The 17,861-nt window shown below is 36.6% G+C and overlaps 3 protein-coding genes across 3 annotated transcripts; 2 read left to right on the forward strand and 1 right to left on the reverse strand.

Annotated features, from left to right (window-relative positions):
• Positions 1–4,710: 4,710 nt before the first annotated feature.
• On the reverse strand, positions 4,711–10,367 carry GluRS-m (putative glutamate--tRNA ligase, mitochondrial). The gene is made up of 6 exons (XM_034985063.2): positions 9,905–10,367; positions 8,797–8,992; positions 7,478–7,692; positions 6,757–6,872; positions 5,701–5,810; positions 4,711–5,244 (listed from the first exon to the last, which is right to left on the reverse strand). The coding sequence occupies exons 1-6, from the start codon at positions 10,243–10,245 to the stop codon at positions 4,711–4,713; spliced, it is 1,512 nt and encodes a 503-aa protein (XP_034840954.1). The 5' UTR covers positions 10,246–10,367.
• Positions 10,368–10,858: 491 nt separating this feature from the next.
• Positions 10,859–13,555, forward strand: SCCRO (defective in cullin neddylation 1 domain containing SCCRO). Its single transcript, XM_034985064.2, has 3 exons — positions 10,859–10,995; positions 11,135–11,734; positions 12,051–13,555. Exons 1-3 carry the CDS (start codon positions 10,993–10,995, stop codon positions 12,243–12,245), a joined length of 798 nt encoding a protein of 265 aa, XP_034840955.1. The 5' UTR covers positions 10,859–10,992; the 3' UTR covers positions 12,246–13,555.
• Positions 13,556–15,029: 1,474 nt separating this feature from the next.
• LOC117996922 (NADH dehydrogenase [ubiquinone] 1 alpha subcomplex subunit 2-like) lies at positions 15,030–17,845 on the forward strand. Its single transcript, XM_034985065.2, has 3 exons — positions 15,030–15,190; positions 15,711–15,817; positions 17,667–17,845. The coding sequence occupies exons 1-3, from the start codon at positions 15,111–15,113 to the stop codon at positions 17,747–17,749; spliced, it is 270 nt and encodes an 89-aa protein (XP_034840956.1). The 5' UTR covers positions 15,030–15,110; the 3' UTR covers positions 17,750–17,845.
• The last annotated feature ends 16 nt before the right edge of the window (positions 17,846–17,861 follow it).

A 17,861-nucleotide genomic window follows, 5' to 3' on the forward strand; every position in this document is an offset into this window, starting at 1 on the left:
CTGACTCTTCGAAATTGTTTTCGTACCTAAATATTTAGTTGGTATTTAAGTAAGGGGGCGTCCATAAATTACGTGAGGTGTTTTTTTTAAATTTTCGGTCCCTCCCTCCCACCCTGGTGGGATATCGTGAGATTTTATTCAATCCCCCCCCCCCATCCCCCAATCTCACGCGAGATTTTGTTATGTATGTATTGCAAAGTGAGAGTTATTGTAAAAAGAAAGAAAAAAATAAGTGTATTAAATAAATAAATACAATCTGGATTAAATGGAACCAAAATAGTATAATTTTTTTTGTTTCAATCAGAAAAAAAATTGCGTGATATTTGCCGAGACTCCCCTCTCTCCAACGTAAGATTAGATGAGATTTGACTCGACCCCCTCCCCCCCTTAAACATCTCACGTAATTTATGGACGCCCCCTAAGTACTTCTATTCTTTCTTAATGCACAAAACTAATTTTATTTTAAAATACATAAATGTTATATTTATTTACTTACTCAAATAATATAAGATGTCTCATTGTAATATTAAATTTAACTAAGTATGTACCTACTGATATTAATTTCGGTTGTGTTATGTTTCTTTTTGATAAGATTTTTGTATTAATTTAAAATTCAATATACTAAATTAAAACAGTAATAAAACTGAATATTACAGTACCTAATTACTTCGCTTCGGCTAAGGAAATTAGATAGCAAAAAACAAAAACGTAATCAATCTACATTTGGGTCGATGTTTGGCTCTATTTTGTTCAGTACCACCAATTTTATTTTTTAAACTAATTTTCGATTTTTTCCGCAGAATCCTGTGACATGGAAATAGTATGAAGCCGTACGCGCATATCGCAAAGTGTGCGGTTCCATACAACCGTCCATATGTCACAGAATTCTGCAGATAAAACTGCGCGGTGAAAATTCTTAATGTGGGCTTGCCCTTAATGTTTTGAAGCAAACTCAAATTTTTAAGAAATATAATATTACCATCGAATCCATAGCGCTCTTTTTACATGAAACGAACTTTTCTAAGAAGGTACGCATATCGCTGCAGGATCACGAACATAACTCGTAAGACTAATGAGAACGTGTTTTGTTCCGAGAGTACCGTCTATCATTTTCCTTTAGTCTGTGGTATTCATTTGATTGTTACCTATTTAATTTAAGTAATGCTCAAATAATTAATTTTAAGTTATTTTGTTGGTGTGATTGAAAAAAAAACGTTTGTTTAATCAACTTATTGATTAATTCTGTAATAATTGAATAAATAGTTTATTCAAGCCGTTTTGCAAATTCCTCAAACTGTTAAAATAAGAAAAGCCAGAATGACTGACTGTGCATCTCGTCTCGCTCTCTCTCTACGTCTCTCGTACTGATCTCTTGCTCGCTCACATTGTGGCGATATCAACTTTCGATGGACTTAATTTGTAGATAGACACGTCATATTATTACAATATTTTCTCAGGTTCCATAGTAGCCAAAAATTTTCCACTATTGGGATATTTTCAAACCTATTGCGGATAATTTTTTATAACTAGCTGATGCCCGCGACTTCGTACGCATGGATTTAGGTTTAAAAATCCCGTGGGAACTCTTTGATTTTCCGGGAAAAAAGTAGCCTATGTCGCTCTCCAGGTCTTAAACTATACCCATGCAAAATATCACGTCAATCCGTTGCTCCGTTGCGGCGTGATTGAAGGACAAACCAACAAACAAACACACTTACGAATTTATAATAAGGGTAGTGATGTGGGTCTGACACTCACGAACTTTTGGAGCATTAGATGAGTTTTCTAAAGGCATACTTTGTTGTGTGTGTCGTCACGTGACGCAACAGAAGGCTATCGGTGTCATACAATACATTTTACATACCAGTCTGACTGAAATACTCTCTATAGATCTTAGCCTTAGCCAACACACGTCACAACGTATTGTACGCCACAACACAATGTGTCTGCAGCTTTATGATCTAGTTTGGATCGGCGATCCGAGATCCACTATTCAGGATCATGGAGCATGGAACGTGGATCGTATTCCTCCGATCCAGCTTTAGGAATCACAGGAAAGGTAGGATTGCGTTCCTAAAGCTGGATCGGAGGAGTAGGTTCGGCGGGTGTTGCTTCATAAGCGTGGTCTATCTTTTTCCTACGCTCTTTGTTTAATATTTTGTATTAGTTGTAATTACCTTCTTTAATAAGCCCCGCAAATTGCTATTGCGCTGGAAACATGTCTCATTAACATCAAAATGACGTCATTTTGACGTCAGCCAAAATAGAAATAGACCATCAGCAATAATTTGTACTGGTTGCTCGAAACTTCAGTCTAGTGCTGACGTCACTAAAATGGCGGCCACGCGTTTTAGCAATTTGCGGGACTTATACTAAATTAAAATTATTGTCTTGTGCGGTTGGATACTTGGACGATTTAACCTAAGGACGCGCCTCGCATGATTATTCCCCTCTGTCAATAGTAATGGATTTTTAATCCACTGCGTTTATAAACACTGTTTGCGGAATCGATTTTGTCATTGTCAGAATCGTTTTCGATGTGTGACGACGTCTTACACGCTGGGTGAAAAATGCCTGTTTGTGCCGTTAGTGAGTGCAAGAACAAATCAAACACATCAAATTTACAAAAAGATGGAATTTCATTTCATAAGTAAGTATTTTTGGTGTAATAAACGCTTTCTATAAATTAAATTACATAAATTATTATAATAAAATAACAATCGAGAACTTTACCGATTCAGTAATTGAGTACGTAATAATTCGGTAGAAACGAGTCACACCCCTCCCGAGACTATATTTTGTTTTTTCTAAACAATTGCAACCCTCGTTATATACAAATTAGGTTAAAATTTGAATACGCGTGAACAGCATGAAATTACGTAGTAGTACGATAGTGATTGCGGTTCGATTATCGATATCGATGAAAACATTTTCTTTATTATTAACGACTAAATTACCGTCTTCAAGTCAAGTAAAGAATAGTTATTATTAATTACCATAATTTTTTCGCTACCTATACTTGTAATAAAACTGGTCGATTTCTGTGATTTCACGTACTTAATACATTAAAAAAAAAATTAAAGCAACGCAATTTTAGTGATAGGCGCGAAACGGGGTAGGGTGTCTCTGAACTGGGTAATATGTAGCTAAAAGGTGTACCTTTCTCAAGGATGAGGATCAGGTAATAATTTATCATAATCGTTTTATTTTTACAGATTTCCTAAAGACGCCCACTTTAAAATGAAGTGGGCACAATTGTGCGATCGAATACTACGATGAATACGCTACGCTGACCAAACACTGGTTTTAAGTAATTAAATACGAGTAATAAATTCTTACTTCTACTTTTGTTTCTGAAAAACTATCGATATATTTTAAAATATCGATACGGTAGCATCGCAAATCAATTTGACTGTCTTATCTTACACTCGTAATGTCTTTGTATGTTGATGTATATAACTTATTAGTGTGCGTAAAATGTAGTAGTGTTGAAGATTTAGATATGTGTGTGTTAATAATGACACAAAACTTTGTTGAGTGAGTGTGTCAAGTTGTCTATGTAGTGTTTCCTCGTCCCGCACCAAAAGTGACAGAAATTTTTATTCGTAATATTAGGCGCGTTACAAGTCCATAGGTTAAATCGTCCAAGGGTTGGATACGTTGATTATACTCTGAATTGAATAAAATTATTGTGTATTTTTCTCTCAATATTTATATATTTGGGAATTTCAATAAATTATACTGTTACTCATTTTGTGTGTTTATTTCATTTACCTCTCAAAAATATTTGAAACCAGCTTGTGTTCGCGACTTCGTTCGCGTGGACTACACAAATTTCAAACCCCTATTTCACCCCCTTAGGGGTTGAATTTTCAAAAATCCTTTCTTAGCGGATGCTTACATCATAATAGCTATCTGCATGCCAAATTTCAGCGCGATCCGTCCAGTAATTTGAGCTGTGCGGACATAGGCTTCATTCGCGTTGATTTAGATTTTTAACCATCACGTCTGGACTTTTAATTTTTAGGGTTCCGTACCTCATAAGGAAAAAGGAACCCTTATAGGATCACTTTGTTGTCTGTGTCTGTCTGTCTGTCCGTCGTGCATGTCAAGAAAACCTATAGGTTACTTCTCGTTGACCTAAATCCGAAAACCGTGAATTTTTGGTTACATCACAAAAAAAATTAAAATGACACGAAATTTTTCGTGAACACATTTTAATTACAGCGCCATCTATATGTGATTTGATAAATTAATTTTAATTTGCAAGCCTGAGAGTGCTCCATGTTATCAAAGGTGTGTGATCTACCAATCTACACTTGGCCAGTGTGGTAGACTATTGTCTATTTCCAAACCCTTTTCATTCTGAGAGGAGACCCATACTCAGTAGTGAACCGGCGATGGGTTGATGATGATGATAATCCATATCCATACTAATATTATAAATGCGAAAGTGTGTCTGTCTGTCTGCTAGCTTTTTACGGCCCAACAGTTCAACCGATTTTGATGAAATCTTGTACAGAGTTAGTGAGTTATCCCGAGGACGGATATAAGCTACTTTTTATTCCGGAAAATCAAAGAATCCCCAAGGGATTTTTAAACACCTATAACCAGGCGACGCAAGATCGTGGCGTGTGGAAATCCCTATGTCCAGCAGTGGACGTCTATCGGTTGTTGATGATGATGATATAGTAATGAATAAAAAGCGAATTATCTTATAACAGCCTTTATTCTCTCTAACGACTGACATTTACCTAAAAGTTGCATCATTTCCGCTACACTTGGTCCTTCATTCAACCCGCTCAAAGCGGACCGAAGCATTTTCATCAAAACCGGAAATTTCACATCATTAGTATCAGAAAACCTTCTCAAATTATCCTTTATCGTATCCTGTTCGAATTTCTCTAAATCCTCCAAACTGTTAAGTAGTTTTTCGAATAAACCTTTGTTGATTTCTAACTTATTTGAGGGTAGTATCCATAAAAATGCATATTTCGGCGAAACTAGGTCGTCTATCCTTGAAATTCTAGATGTAGACCAGTCTAGTACACTTTTTACGTGTTCTTCAGATATATTGAGGACTTCTTTCGGATATGTTTGTGTAACTAAGTTTTGTACGTTCGTTATTAGTGCTTTGGTTAGGTTTTCGTCCTTCAAATGGCGTTTTATTTCTAGGCGATTGCATTCTTCGAGCAAATCTGGGTTTAAACGACTTGGGTGGGAGGATATTTTCTTTAATTGAAACTGGAAAGATAAAACAAAGATTACAATAAATACTACTAAATTTTGATTCGACGAAAATAATACAAGTAGATATAATCCCGCAAATTGCTATTGCGCTGGAACCATGTCTCATTAACATTGAAATAACGTCATTTTGACGTCAGCCGAAATAAAAATATACCATCAGCTCGAAACTTCAGTCTAGAAATCGGCCCAATAGGTACCTACTTTGGAAGAAATCAATTTTTTGTACAGTACGCGGCCGAAAGTAATGTTCATCGACCTTTAGAAGGAGATAGTAGATTTGTAGAGTTGTCTCTGTTGTTGAGACTGACAAAACGTCATATAGGTATGAGTGACAGAGACAACGCTCTACAAAGCCGAAATGTCATTCTAAATTCGATGTACATTACTTTCTGCCGCGCACCGTACACTATCAAGTATTCTGTAGTTATACATAGTTACTCTACATCTCACCGCAGTGGCTAACTCTTCCATAGTTTTGAGTGTGACTCCCTCGCCCACGACGTGGTCAAATCCTCCGCCTGATAGCGTGATGTAGTTCACGAGAGCCAAAGGAAATATTCCTGAAAATAGTTATATACCTATATCAATGGCCGAAAATAAATAATATAATTATAATAAATTAAAGATTATTTATTTAATAGGAAGCCATCGGTATACAAAGAAATATTTTTTTTCTATCTAAATTAAAAGTAAAAAAGCAGCATTAAATTAAAACTAAAATAAATTAAATGAAACCTCATCGAGACCACCGCAGAGAGGCATTGTACCCAAGATGCTGGCAGCATTACCCCTTTGGATGGCCAAACTAATTATTTGACCAAGGTAGCTCTCGGGTCCCCGGTTGACTCGATAACCCTTTTCGAAATTTCCTCAAAAAGAGCTCGAAGCCCCACGGCCCCAAGGTCTCTATACCAATCGTCGCTGATGGCCGCTGCACCCACCATAGAGGAGGTCGCCTGAATGTGGGATGCAGCTAAAGTGTCTGCACATGTGGCATCCCCAACAAGCTACCTGCCCAACTTCCACGGTACGAGTATCATACCATCAGGTCATCATCCCAATTCATTCCAAAACAAGTGCAAGTCGGACTCGCACACGAAGGGTTCCGTGCCATTGTATTGAAATAGCACTTTTTAATTTTTATGGTTGCTATTTTGAAATTTTACTTGTTTTTATAGCGGCAATAGAAATACACATTCTGTGAAAATTTCAACTCAATACCTATTACGGTTCACGAGATTCAGCCCGCTGACAGACAGACGAACGACAGGCTACAGCAGAGGCTTAGTAAAATGGTCCCGTTGGTATTACATGTTACAGCAATCACGCACTCATCCGATCCGAATCCGTGAAAATACGAATATAAAAAATATCTATGACATAATATGTCATAAGCTACCATACAAAACAAAAGGGAACGTATTTTCACGGACTCGGATCGGATGAGTGCGTAACCGCCGTCAATCTTTTTTACCAAAAAAACAAATTCTAATTAAATTTTCATACCTTTATTTCTGTAATCTTCAACTTTGACATCACTCTGTCGTTTACTTAATTTGGTACCATCTGAATTGACTATTAGAGGAAGGTGCCCGAATTTTGGTGGTGTCCACCCGAAGGCCCTGAAATAACAAAAACTTGTATAAAAACATATCATCACAATTCTAAAGGGGTGAAATAGGGGTTTGAAATTTCTGTAGTCCACGCGGACCAAGTCGCGAGCATAAACTAGTTTTAAAATAAGTGAGTGCTTGTTCTCAATTAAATCCTGTGTTAAGTGATAGTGGTAATTGTAGTGGTGGTGGTAGGTGTGTGAAGTCTGCCAACTTGCACATCTGCACTTGCCCAGCTTGGTGGACTACAGCCTAATCCATTCTCATTCTGAGAGGACTCCTGTTCTCGGCAGTCGGCCGACGATAAGTTGATGATGATGATGATGATAAAAGATGGATCACCATCATTATCAACCGATAGACGTCCACTGCTGGACATAGGTCTCTTGTAGGGACTTCCACACGCCACGGTCCTGCGCCGCCTGAATCCAGCGGCTTCTCGCGACTCGTCTGATGTCGTCCGACCACATAGTGGGGGCTCTTCCAACACTGCGTCTTCCGGTGCGAGGTCGCCATTCCATCGGTTTTACGAACTATGTGCCCTGCCCATTGCCACTTCAGCTTCGCAACCCGCTGGGCTAGAAAGAAGGATATAATATTAAAAACTTGCTTACTTGTAAATCAACAGATGCTTAGTAGTCGATATCTGCCACTCCACGCCGCGTAAGACATGAGAGATCTCCATCAGATGGTCATCTACCACATTGGCGAAGTGGTACGTTGGATACCCATCACTCTTCATCAGTACCGGGTCCCCTTCCACCATCGACACGTCGTAGGCTATACCACCGAATATCATGTCCTCGAATGACATACATTCTGATGACAACTAGAAGCATCCAAGAGAAAGAATTAATTTATTTTGGTGTCAAAAGAAATGATGACAACTGGAAGATTCCTTTCATTAATGTATCTTCCTTAACATTGGTGTCAAAAAATAAGTACGGCTACAATGGGTTCAGGGTTCAATTTCCGGCAGGGGCCATTTGGGAATTTATAATTGGGTATTTACTACATCAAAAATAAATTATTTCTCAGTGATTATTAAATAGATGGTCTTCCAACATACGTAAAATCCACGTCCTTTGTTGGTTTAAGTGTAATAACCATTTTAAATTATCGATTAAACTAAAAAAAGCACGTCAAATGATTGTGACGTCACACACCGGTATTTCATAGAATTTCGCATACTAAGCGCGCGTTTTGACGTTTGATAAATAGTTACTGATTTGACTAGCTGTATAATTCCTAAAATCGTCTCTTGTCTAATCTGGTGGGAGGCTACGGCCCTGTCTAGTTACCACCCTACCGGCAAAACCAAGCGATTTGACGACCTCCCTGGCGCAGTGGTAAGTGCTGTGTGCGCTGTCTTATTAGTGGGAGGTCCCGGGTTCGATTCCTTGCTGCAGTTTGGAATTCCATAATTTCTAAATTTTTGGCCTGGTCTGGTGGGAGGCTACGGCTGTGTTTAGTTACCACTCTACCGACAAAGCGTGCCGCCAAGCGATTTAGTTTCCCGGTACGATGCTGTGTAGAAACCAAAGGGCTTAATAAAAACTGCCATACCCCTTGCAAGTCAGTCTGCTACCATCTTAAACTGCATCATCACTTACCACAAGGTGAGATGAGTAAAGGGCTTACTTGTTAATGGAATGATGATGATGATGATGATAATGATGATATCTAATACATTTGTAGTACTAGATGATGCCTGCGACTTCGTCCCCGTGGATTTACGTTTTTTAAAATCCTGTGGGATAATTTTCCGGGATAAAAAGTAGCCTATGTCCTTCCCCGGGATATAACGTAACTCTGTACCAAATTTCATCAAAATCGGTGAAACGGTTGGGCCGTGAAAAGCTAGCAGACAGACAGATAGACACACTTTCACATTTATAATATTAGTATGGATAGTATGGATGAAAAATAGTACCTTAAATCTTATACAGTAAGGTGTTCCCGCCTCAATTTTAGCATTAATATCTTCCGTTGACAAGCTGCGGCACTTGTTATCATACTTGGGTATCCGCTGGTGCCTCACCGCATCCCTCTTGAGTATGTTGAGCCTTCGCTCAGTGCAAAAACATCTATATGCTGAGCTGTTGTCAAGGAGTTTCTTTATGTGTTCTCTGTCAAATAATATTTAAAGGTAGAGAACAATTTTCTTTCATAGTTAACCTATGAGATGTAAAGTGAAATAAATAGGGTAAAACACATCTTTATTTCATAAAACAAGTCACTTGTTATTATTCATAATGGCATTTTGAATCTAGACATGTGTACTTATTATCATTGACTTGCTTTTTAGGGTTCTGTAGTAAACAAGGAACCCTTATAGTTTCGCCATGTCCGTCCGTCTGTCCGTCCGCCCTCGGTTAATCTCAGAGACTATTAGTGCTAGAAATCTGTACTTTGGCATGGGTATAAATATTAATCACGCCAACGAAGTGGTGAAATAAAATTGTAATAAATATTTTTTTTAGGGTAGCTCCCCTACATGTAAAGGGGATGCATTGTTATACTAGCTGAACCAGCAAGCTTTTGACTACGGAACCCTACACTGCGCGTAGCCCGCCACGCACTTGGCCGGTTTTTTTTAATATATAGGTACAGAGTACCGAGTCAAATTCTTGTAAAACATCTTTCATTTTATATTTCATCATAAGCAACTCATCGCCGGCCCATTATTAAACATGGGTCTCAGAATGAGAAGAATTTAGGTCATAGTCTGCCACACTGGCTCACGCTGATTGGCCGACTTCAGTCGGCAAGTATAGGTGGTATACCTCTACACAAGTTCCCTCACAATGTTTTCATTCACTGCTAAGCAAATTCCTCTTTATGTGGTAACTCTTTGATTTTTTCAGGATAGAAATCCGGAATGTAAAATGTCTCCGGGATGCAAGCTAACACTGCACTAAATTTCGTCAAAATTAGTTTAGTGTACGGGCCGTGAAAAAGTAACATATTTTCGCATTTGTTGGCATTTGGGATTTAAAAGGCTTCATGATGGTAACTATTTCTTAACTTAATAAACTCACTGATAAATATTAAGTCTCTCACTCTGCACGTATGGTCCATACAGCCCACCTTTACCAGGACCCTCCTTGCACTCTATACCAGCCCATTCCAGGTCATTTACCAATCCCTGGACAGAACCTTCAACTTTCCTACTCTGATCAGTATCTTCTATACGTAATATAAAAACTCCTTCTCGAGATTTCGCATAGAGATAATTATATAGAGCAGTCCTTAGGCCTCCTAAATGTAAATATCCTGTTGGACTAGGAGCAAATCTTACTCTTGGTGCAATCGTGTTTACGGAACGGTGAAATGTGCTTCTGGGTAGTATAAAAAAGCAACTTGAAGCTTTAATCCACATTTTTATAACATAATTAGTTTGTTTATTTCTATAAAATTAGCTTGATTATTGTCACAGAGTACTTTGTTTATTTTCTGGTCGGTGTTGTTTATTTGCGCAATTCAACTTTGAGGTTATTTTTAACCGTCAATGTCAGTGATATTTGACTTTGACAATCACAGACCAATAACATATTTGACAATCAGCTGATGGCAACAAGATAGGGCGGATATGGGGCGGATATGATAGTCTATTGCCTCGTTTTAGTTACTATTATTATGTGTAGATGGCGGTAACATTGACAACTTGCTATTTTCAGACTTTACAGCGCAAGAATAATTGATCAATGTTTTGTTGTACTTTTAATTAATGTTTTAAGCTAATAGCTTCCTTAAATACATTCTAGACACTAGGTAGGTACCTATATTTTGTTTGAATTAGATTTTAAGGAATGTTTTTTTTTTTTGTAAATATTTGTGTTCGTGTTTATCGTGTGTTGGATCAACCAATAAATTGATTTCTATTCTATTCTATTCTAAATTCACTAAATATGATTCAAACCTAAGTTAGAATGAATAATTTTAATGTGAACCGGTGCGTCTATAACCATCTTAGCGATGTGAAATGACGAAAACAGTTTCCCAAAAAAAAAACAATAAAATTGTCTATGAATGTTGCTTTTCAATTTTTTGATTTTTTGTTCCGATGTCGAAACAAGTGCAAATTTTGTGAAACTAATTTTATAGAATAACAAATACTTATTCAAAAATGGTTAGTGTATTCCCGTTTCGTGTTATGCAAACAATTTCAGTAGCCAATTAAAAGTACAACATTAATTAATTTGGTGATGTAAATTCTATTTGACAGTTGGAGAAACTGAGGTTATGACATTACTGCGTTTTCTTTTCAGAATAAATTAAAATCATCACAGAGAGATAAAGTGAAGAAGTTTGTCGCTTTCACGCAGACGACGGAGAGTACAGCAATATACTGCCTGTCGCAGAACGACTGGAAATTGGACTTGGCGAGCGACAACTATTTTCAGAACCCCGATGCTTATTACAAAGACCCCGTGAAAGCTTCAGTGGATAGAAAAAAAGTAGAACAACTCTTCAATAAGTATAGAGATCAGCAGGAGAATGATAAAATTACGGTCGACGGTGTAATGAAATTTTTAGAAGATCTAAATTTAAGTCCAGAATCTATATTAGTACTTATTATTGCGTGGAAATGCAAAGCAGCCGTGCAATGCGAATTCACGAAGGAAGAATTCATGACGGGTCTGGTAGAACTTGGTGTTGACAGTGTAGATAAATTAAAATCTAAATTACCAACATTAGAAATGGAAATAAAAGATCCGAATAAGTTTAAGGATTTTTATCATTTTACATTTAATTACGCCAAGAACCCAGGACAGAAAGGCTTGGAACTTGATATGGCCGTAGCTTATTGGAATATAGTGCTCCGTGGGAGATTTAAATTCTTAGATGCCTGGTGTAAATTTCTTACGGTATGTATCTACCCATATTATAAATGCGAAAGTGATTGTTTGTCCTCTAATCATGTCGCATCAGAGCAAGGATCGACATGATTTTTTACATATATACATTAGTGTGACAGTAAAATTCATAGCAGCTTTATCTTATTAGTTAATTACACAACAAGTACAGATCAGGCTAGCATGCAATGGTGCCAAGAATACAGGTGTTACATTAATTAATATTGTATTAATTTACAAAAATTTGCACAATTTGTAAAACAACATATTATTTTGTAAGACCAAATAAATCATTTAATCATTAATCCTTTTATCATTTACATTACAGGAACACCACAAAAGATCAATACCAAAAGACACGTGGAACCTACTCCTAGATTTTGCCACACAAATCGACGACGGAATGAGCAACTACGACGCAGAAGGAGCCTGGCCAGTACTCATAGATGACTTCGTAGAATGGTGTCAAAAGCAAGAGTTAACCGCAGATGGGTTGAAATCCTTAGAGCCTGTGTCCGGCTAGCCGACGATTCACAGCTACCAACAGTATGGAGCGAGAAACACACACAACGTGTCTGTAGAATCAGAAGTTAACGAACAGGGTTTTTTCATGAAACTCGGATCATTCGTGATACATTTGCTGTCTCGCTTCGTTATATACAGTTTGGAGCTGTGTACAGTTGAGTGGATCGCAATCGTTATAGTTTTTGATCTGTGTAGCTGACTAAATTGGGATGTGGCGAGGACATCAACTAAAACTAGAGGCCTTTAGTCAAAGAACTGAATAGTGACACACTAGATCTGTTAACTGCAGCTATTTTAGTGGGCGTTATTATGGATGTGGAACATCATAGTGTAAAATGCTGACTTTATAAAGATATGTAGAATATTCTGTAGCAGCATAATCTTATAGACCTTATGACGGAATGTGTGAGATGAAACTTAGCGAATGGATGTAAAAAAATCTCGAAATTTACATAATGTGTTTTTGGCATAAGAAATGGACCTTTTGGTTGATTTAATAGTTAGATTAATTAAATATATTTGACTGAAAGGTCATAGTCAAGTTGTATTCTGTTTTATAAAATTCCAGATCAAAAATAGCTTATGTCTGTCCCTGGATTGCAAGCTATCTCTGTACCAAATTATGTTAAAATGGGTTTAACAGATGGGCTGTGAAAAGCTAGCAGACAGACAGACACCCTTTCGCATTTATAATATTAGTATGGATTTGAATAGAATTTATAATCAAGATAAGAATTCATAATCTTACTTAATGCCTTGCAGAAAGGTTGATATGCTGTTTGAATCATCCTCTAAACAAGCCCCTATCTTGACTGAATTCCATTGTTAAAGTATCATAAAAATGAAAGTGTCATTTTATTAGAAATTGAACCTTATTAGTTTGCATTAGTGATTTTTTTAAATTTACTGTAGGCTTCCATAAAATAGTGAATATAAAAATGGAATGGTGAATTACCAAGTTAGTCTGTAAATATAAAGGTTTTGTAAACAAGCTATCAAATCAACCAAAAGGAATTTTGTTACATGAAAAAAAAACTGCTAGTACTCAAACTGTATAAAGCTCTGAACTCTTCGTCCATTACGAATCCTAGAACTCCTGTTTCCTAATTATTGAAGATAATAGTTTTTAATAAATTTTTTTTCCTCGATAATTGTAGAGATAATTCAAATAATTAGGTGTTTCAATCAATTTTAATATTTGCGTTATAGCATATTAAACTGTGAAGATAATAAAATTAAGATGTAAATATGTATATACGAGTTAATGATATTAATTTTGTTTAATAATTATTAAAACTTAGAACCTTCTTTTTATTTTCTTTTTATTTCTTATCTGACTTGTAGCTTTTTAGTACAATCGTCGATTAATATTTGTATAGTTCCTTATTTATTTTTTAAATATTGCATAGACACCGGCGATTTTTTTTTGCCTGGGCAACATTTTAAAATTTATGATGTATAGTCCGTACAAAATAACTTTTCATGCGCAATTTTAACTATGGGTCAACTGTCATGTCAAAAGTACGGTTCGCCTTTAAAATAAGGACTAAAATCCGTGCTAAAATCGTACTTTAGACATGACAATTGACACAAAATTGAAATGGCGCGGGATATGTCATTTTGTACGCATAATAATTTGTGTTTGTGACTAGTTATAAAATGCAGTTGTTATAACAAAATAAAAAGTTAAATTTTTATTTCTATATTAATTGACCCTAATTTTTTTTTATAATTATTTTCCTTACAAAAAATTGTACCTACCTAAAGTTCTCGTCAAAACGTTAAATAAAAATATTATTCATGTGTATTGTAAGATACTATTAAAACAGCACATTTGAAATTCTATATTATGATTCTTGACTTTGATTAGAAATTGAGTAATTATTTATTAATAGACGAGTTTGTTAATAAGCATTAATAAAATAATTGTTGCATTGTTGAACGAATTTTGAAAATAAAAACCCCCAACATAAATATGAAGACTGCTGTAGTCTTATAGTAACTATCTGATTTTGATACATTTCATAAAAAATTGACTAGACATTGATTTTGATCAACAGATTTTGCCTTGCATTTCACCAACCTCTTATCCCAAAACTACTAAGTATGCACCTACGTCCTTTGAGGAGAGGAGGACATGGTATATTTGACGAAATTAGAACAATGATGATGGCAACTCTGCAAAAGGAGCTCCGGTAGGCTGTTTAGGCATGGCTCTCTTAACGATACAATTAAAAGAGCTCTTGCCACCATAAATATTCCTGCGCTCATTGAGCCGGCAGGGATTAGTCGGGATGATGGCAAGAGACCTGATGGATTGACGCTGGTTCCCTGGGAACGGGGACGGGCGCTAATGTGGGACGCAACTTGCGTTGACACATTGGCCCCGTGTCACATCAGGAAGACAGCATCAAGACCGGGAGCCGCAGCAGAAACAGCTGAAAACGGCAAGCGGCGCAAGTATGCCTCTCTTATAGAGAGTTACATTTTTGTGCCGTTTGCCGTGGAGACCCTGGGGCCATGGAGTCTTAGTGCTAAAAATTTTTTACGAGACATTTCACCGCGATTAATAGCCTCAACTGGTGACAGAAGGGCTGGCTCATTTTTGCGCAGCGGATCAGCCTGGCTGTCCAGCGCGGAAATGCAGCCAGTATTCTTGGCACCATTCCACGCGGTCATGATTTATATAGTAATTAGATAAGGCTAGCTTTAAGTTTTATTGTATTAAAAAAAAAAAAAAAAAAAAAAAAAAAAAAAACTCTGCAAATGTCAACATGACATTTACGAGTACGGTAACTGTCAAAACAAAAACTTGAAAGTGCCAATTTCGAAAATTTCTTCGAGCGTTCAATTAAATTAAAAAATGACCGTTCGTTTTAGCGGAGCGCTCAAAGAGCTGAGAATTCATTTATGCCAAACCAGCGCTCCATCAGCTGGTGTAAGGTTCGTTGATTTGATTACATAAACATTTTTATAACCTAACAAATACATATAATTTAACAATATTTTGCTATGGTCTTCGATTTCGTCTGCGTGCATTGTATGTATTTTCACTCATTTTCTTATTTTTCCCCAATGAAAATAGCAAAATGCAAGATATTTCGGCATAATATGCTATCCAATAAGTTAGTCCCTCATCACAACTCCTCGGGGACTTTATAGCGGCATATCTAATTTACATCCTCGTTTTTTGTCCACTGTCTACCAGTCTACCAAAAATCAGATACAGGTTACAACAGAAAGTAAATAGGGCTTGGGACTAAGATGTTTATCTGGAATAAAAAGTAGCTTAAACCCTATTAAGACACGAAATTTCTGTATTAGATTTCACCCAGATCAGTTCAGAAATCGAGCCTTGAAATGGCAAGAAATAGACACATTTCACATTGATATTATTGTTATTTCTATAGAGGTGCTGATATTATCACTTAGTGATTTTAGATAGACTTAATACTTTTTTCAGAGAGTTCATACAAAAGCACTATGTGGCAATCAAGAAGGAAAACCCAAACTTTCCTGTGCTGATCCGTGAATGCAGTGGTATCCAGCCACGTGTTTGGGCGAGATATGGTTAGTATTTTTTTTATTCAGATACAAGTTAGCCTTTGCCTGCAATCTCGCCTGGTGGTAAGTGATGAAGCAGTTTTAGATGGAAGCGGGCTAACCTGGAAGGGGTATAATCAATAAGGTATGCACAATACACTTTGCACTTACCCTATGTACCTGACCTGACCGATTGTGTTGTTCACAACAAGTACCTACCTAACAGTTTTCGTCCAGGGCAGTAAGTCCCACAAATTGCTAAAGCGCGTGGCCGCCATTTTAGTTACGTCAGCACTAGACTGAAGTTTCGAGCTGACGGTATATTTTTATTTCGGCTGACGTCAAAATGATGTCATTTCGATGTTAATGAGACATGGGTCCAATGCTTGACCACAATCACACCTGGTGAAAAGTGATGATGCGGCCTAAGATGATTACCTAAGACGTTTACCTAGAAGATGCCTATTCACTCTTGTTTTAAAGATACCCGGGTTGTAATTGGTAGGAAACACATATTGTGGAAGAGTATTCCAAACCTCAGCCATGTGCATGAGGAACGTTTTGTGCGTGTAGATGGGATATCGACGACATAAGGATGGAAACTCGCCTGGAAACCTGGAAGGAGTATGGCAGTTTTTATTAAACCCATACGCCTTTGGTTTCTACACTGCATCGTACCGGAACGCTAAATCGCTTGGCGGCACGGCTTTGCCGGTAGGGTGGTAACTAGCCACCAGAAAAATATTTAATTAGTGATAATATGAAATATTAATTGCAGACAAAGGTTTTGAACTATGCGAGTCCCTGTCTAATCTTACCGGAGATCAAGTACTGGGAATGATAAGGAGACTTAACTCTACGTAATATTTTATATAAAAATATAATTTCTTAGATAAGGTCACATTTTATTTAAACTTTCATCCCTGTATGATCTAAAAAAGTAATACTATTTCAATTTATGTAGGTATAGTCTGTACTTCTCAGATAGCTAAATAGTAAATACTTTAGTTTACTGTACGTACTTTAGTTTTTTTTACTGTAATTTATGGCATATTCTTTTTATCCACCAAGGATCACTTCGTTGTCTGTCTGTCTATCAAGACTCTGAAATCAAAACCTATAGGTGCTTCCTGTTGACCTAAAATCATGAAATTTGTTAGGTAGGTAAGACCTACTTACCAAATTTCATGATATTTGGTAAGTAGGTATATAAAATCATGAAATTTGGTAGGTAGGTAAGACCTACTTACCAAATTTCATGATTTTAGCACAAGTAAAGGAATAAATCCGAAAACCATGAATTTGTGGTTAAGTCACAAAAAAATACTGTGATACAACCAAATCGCATCAAGATGGCGCTGTCCGTCTTTAACTTGCAGTGTTGTACAGCCAGCTGCTGAAGCGATAAATTTTTATGGCTTGAGATTTCTTGTATGATGGTGCGGAACCCTTTGTGCAACTCACCCAACTCGCACTAGACTAGTCTAGACTGAGACAGCTTGTGGGGTAATAGTGCAGATTATGGAAGGGTGGCAAATTACTTGATATTTACGTCAACTGTCACCCTCCCGTACAAAGCTTCTCAGTGAAAGGGTACATACCTACCAACTTTTAGTAGGTAGTTAAAATTATTTTTTGTAGAATACCTAATGCCTACTGATTCTGAGCGCAACAAATATTTAGAGTATTCACATCTTTTTCTAACCAATGTAATAAGAAAAGGACAGATAAACGTAATTTAATTTAGTACTGTGAAACCTCGTGACTCTGACTTTAGCAGATACTCTAAAATTTATAGATATTGCAGATACTCTAAAAGTTTAGAGAAAAACATCAGAATCGACGCCATTTGACTAGTATTTTTATTTTGTTTCAGACAAAGGTAGTGAGAAAAGCGCTGCACTCACAAACCTATCGTCAAATGACGTCTTATCCACTATCAAGCAACTAATTAAATGAATTCTTTTATTTTAAATACTTAAATTTATTGTGCATATTTATAATTTAATTAGAAATAGATTTATTTTGATTTTAATTAAAAAACAGGTTTGTTAATTATCGTTTTATTATT

Source organism: Maniola hyperantus, chromosome 4 (genome assembly GCF_902806685.2).
Source record: "Maniola hyperantus chromosome 4, iAphHyp1.2, whole genome shotgun sequence".
NCBI classification, from domain to species: Eukaryota; Metazoa; Arthropoda; class Insecta; order Lepidoptera; family Nymphalidae; genus Maniola; species Maniola hyperantus.

Bases quoted from the DNA above. Each gene is read 5' to 3' on its own strand.
- GluRS-m (XM_034985063.2), bottom strand. From the start codon at position 10,245: ATGTGGATTAAAGCTTCAAGTTGCTTTTTTATACTACCCAGAAGCACA. The intron at 8,993-9,904 runs GTGAGTTTATTA...ATTATTTGACAG, and splicing joins GAGAGACTTAATATTTATCA to AGAACACATAAAGAAACTCC. The intron at 6,873-7,477 runs GTAAGCAAGTTT...TTGTTATTTCAG, and splicing joins AAGCATCTGTTGATTTACAA to GGCCTTCGGGTGGACACCAC.
- SCCRO (XM_034985064.2), top strand. The intron at 11,735-12,050 runs GTATGTATCTAC...TTTACATTACAG, and splicing joins CCTGGTGTAAATTTCTTACG to GAACACCACAAAAGATCAAT.
- LOC117996922 (XM_034985065.2), top strand. From the start codon at position 15,111: ATGACCGTTCGTTTTAGCGGAGCGCTCAAAGAGCTGAGAATTCATTTA. The intron at 15,191-15,710 runs GTTCGTTGATTT...TACTTTTTTCAG, and splicing joins GCTCCATCAGCTGGTGTAAG to AGAGTTCATACAAAAGCACT. The intron at 15,818-17,666 runs GTTAGTATTTTT...ATTTTGTTTCAG, and splicing joins ACGTGTTTGGGCGAGATATG to ACAAAGGTAGTGAGAAAAGC.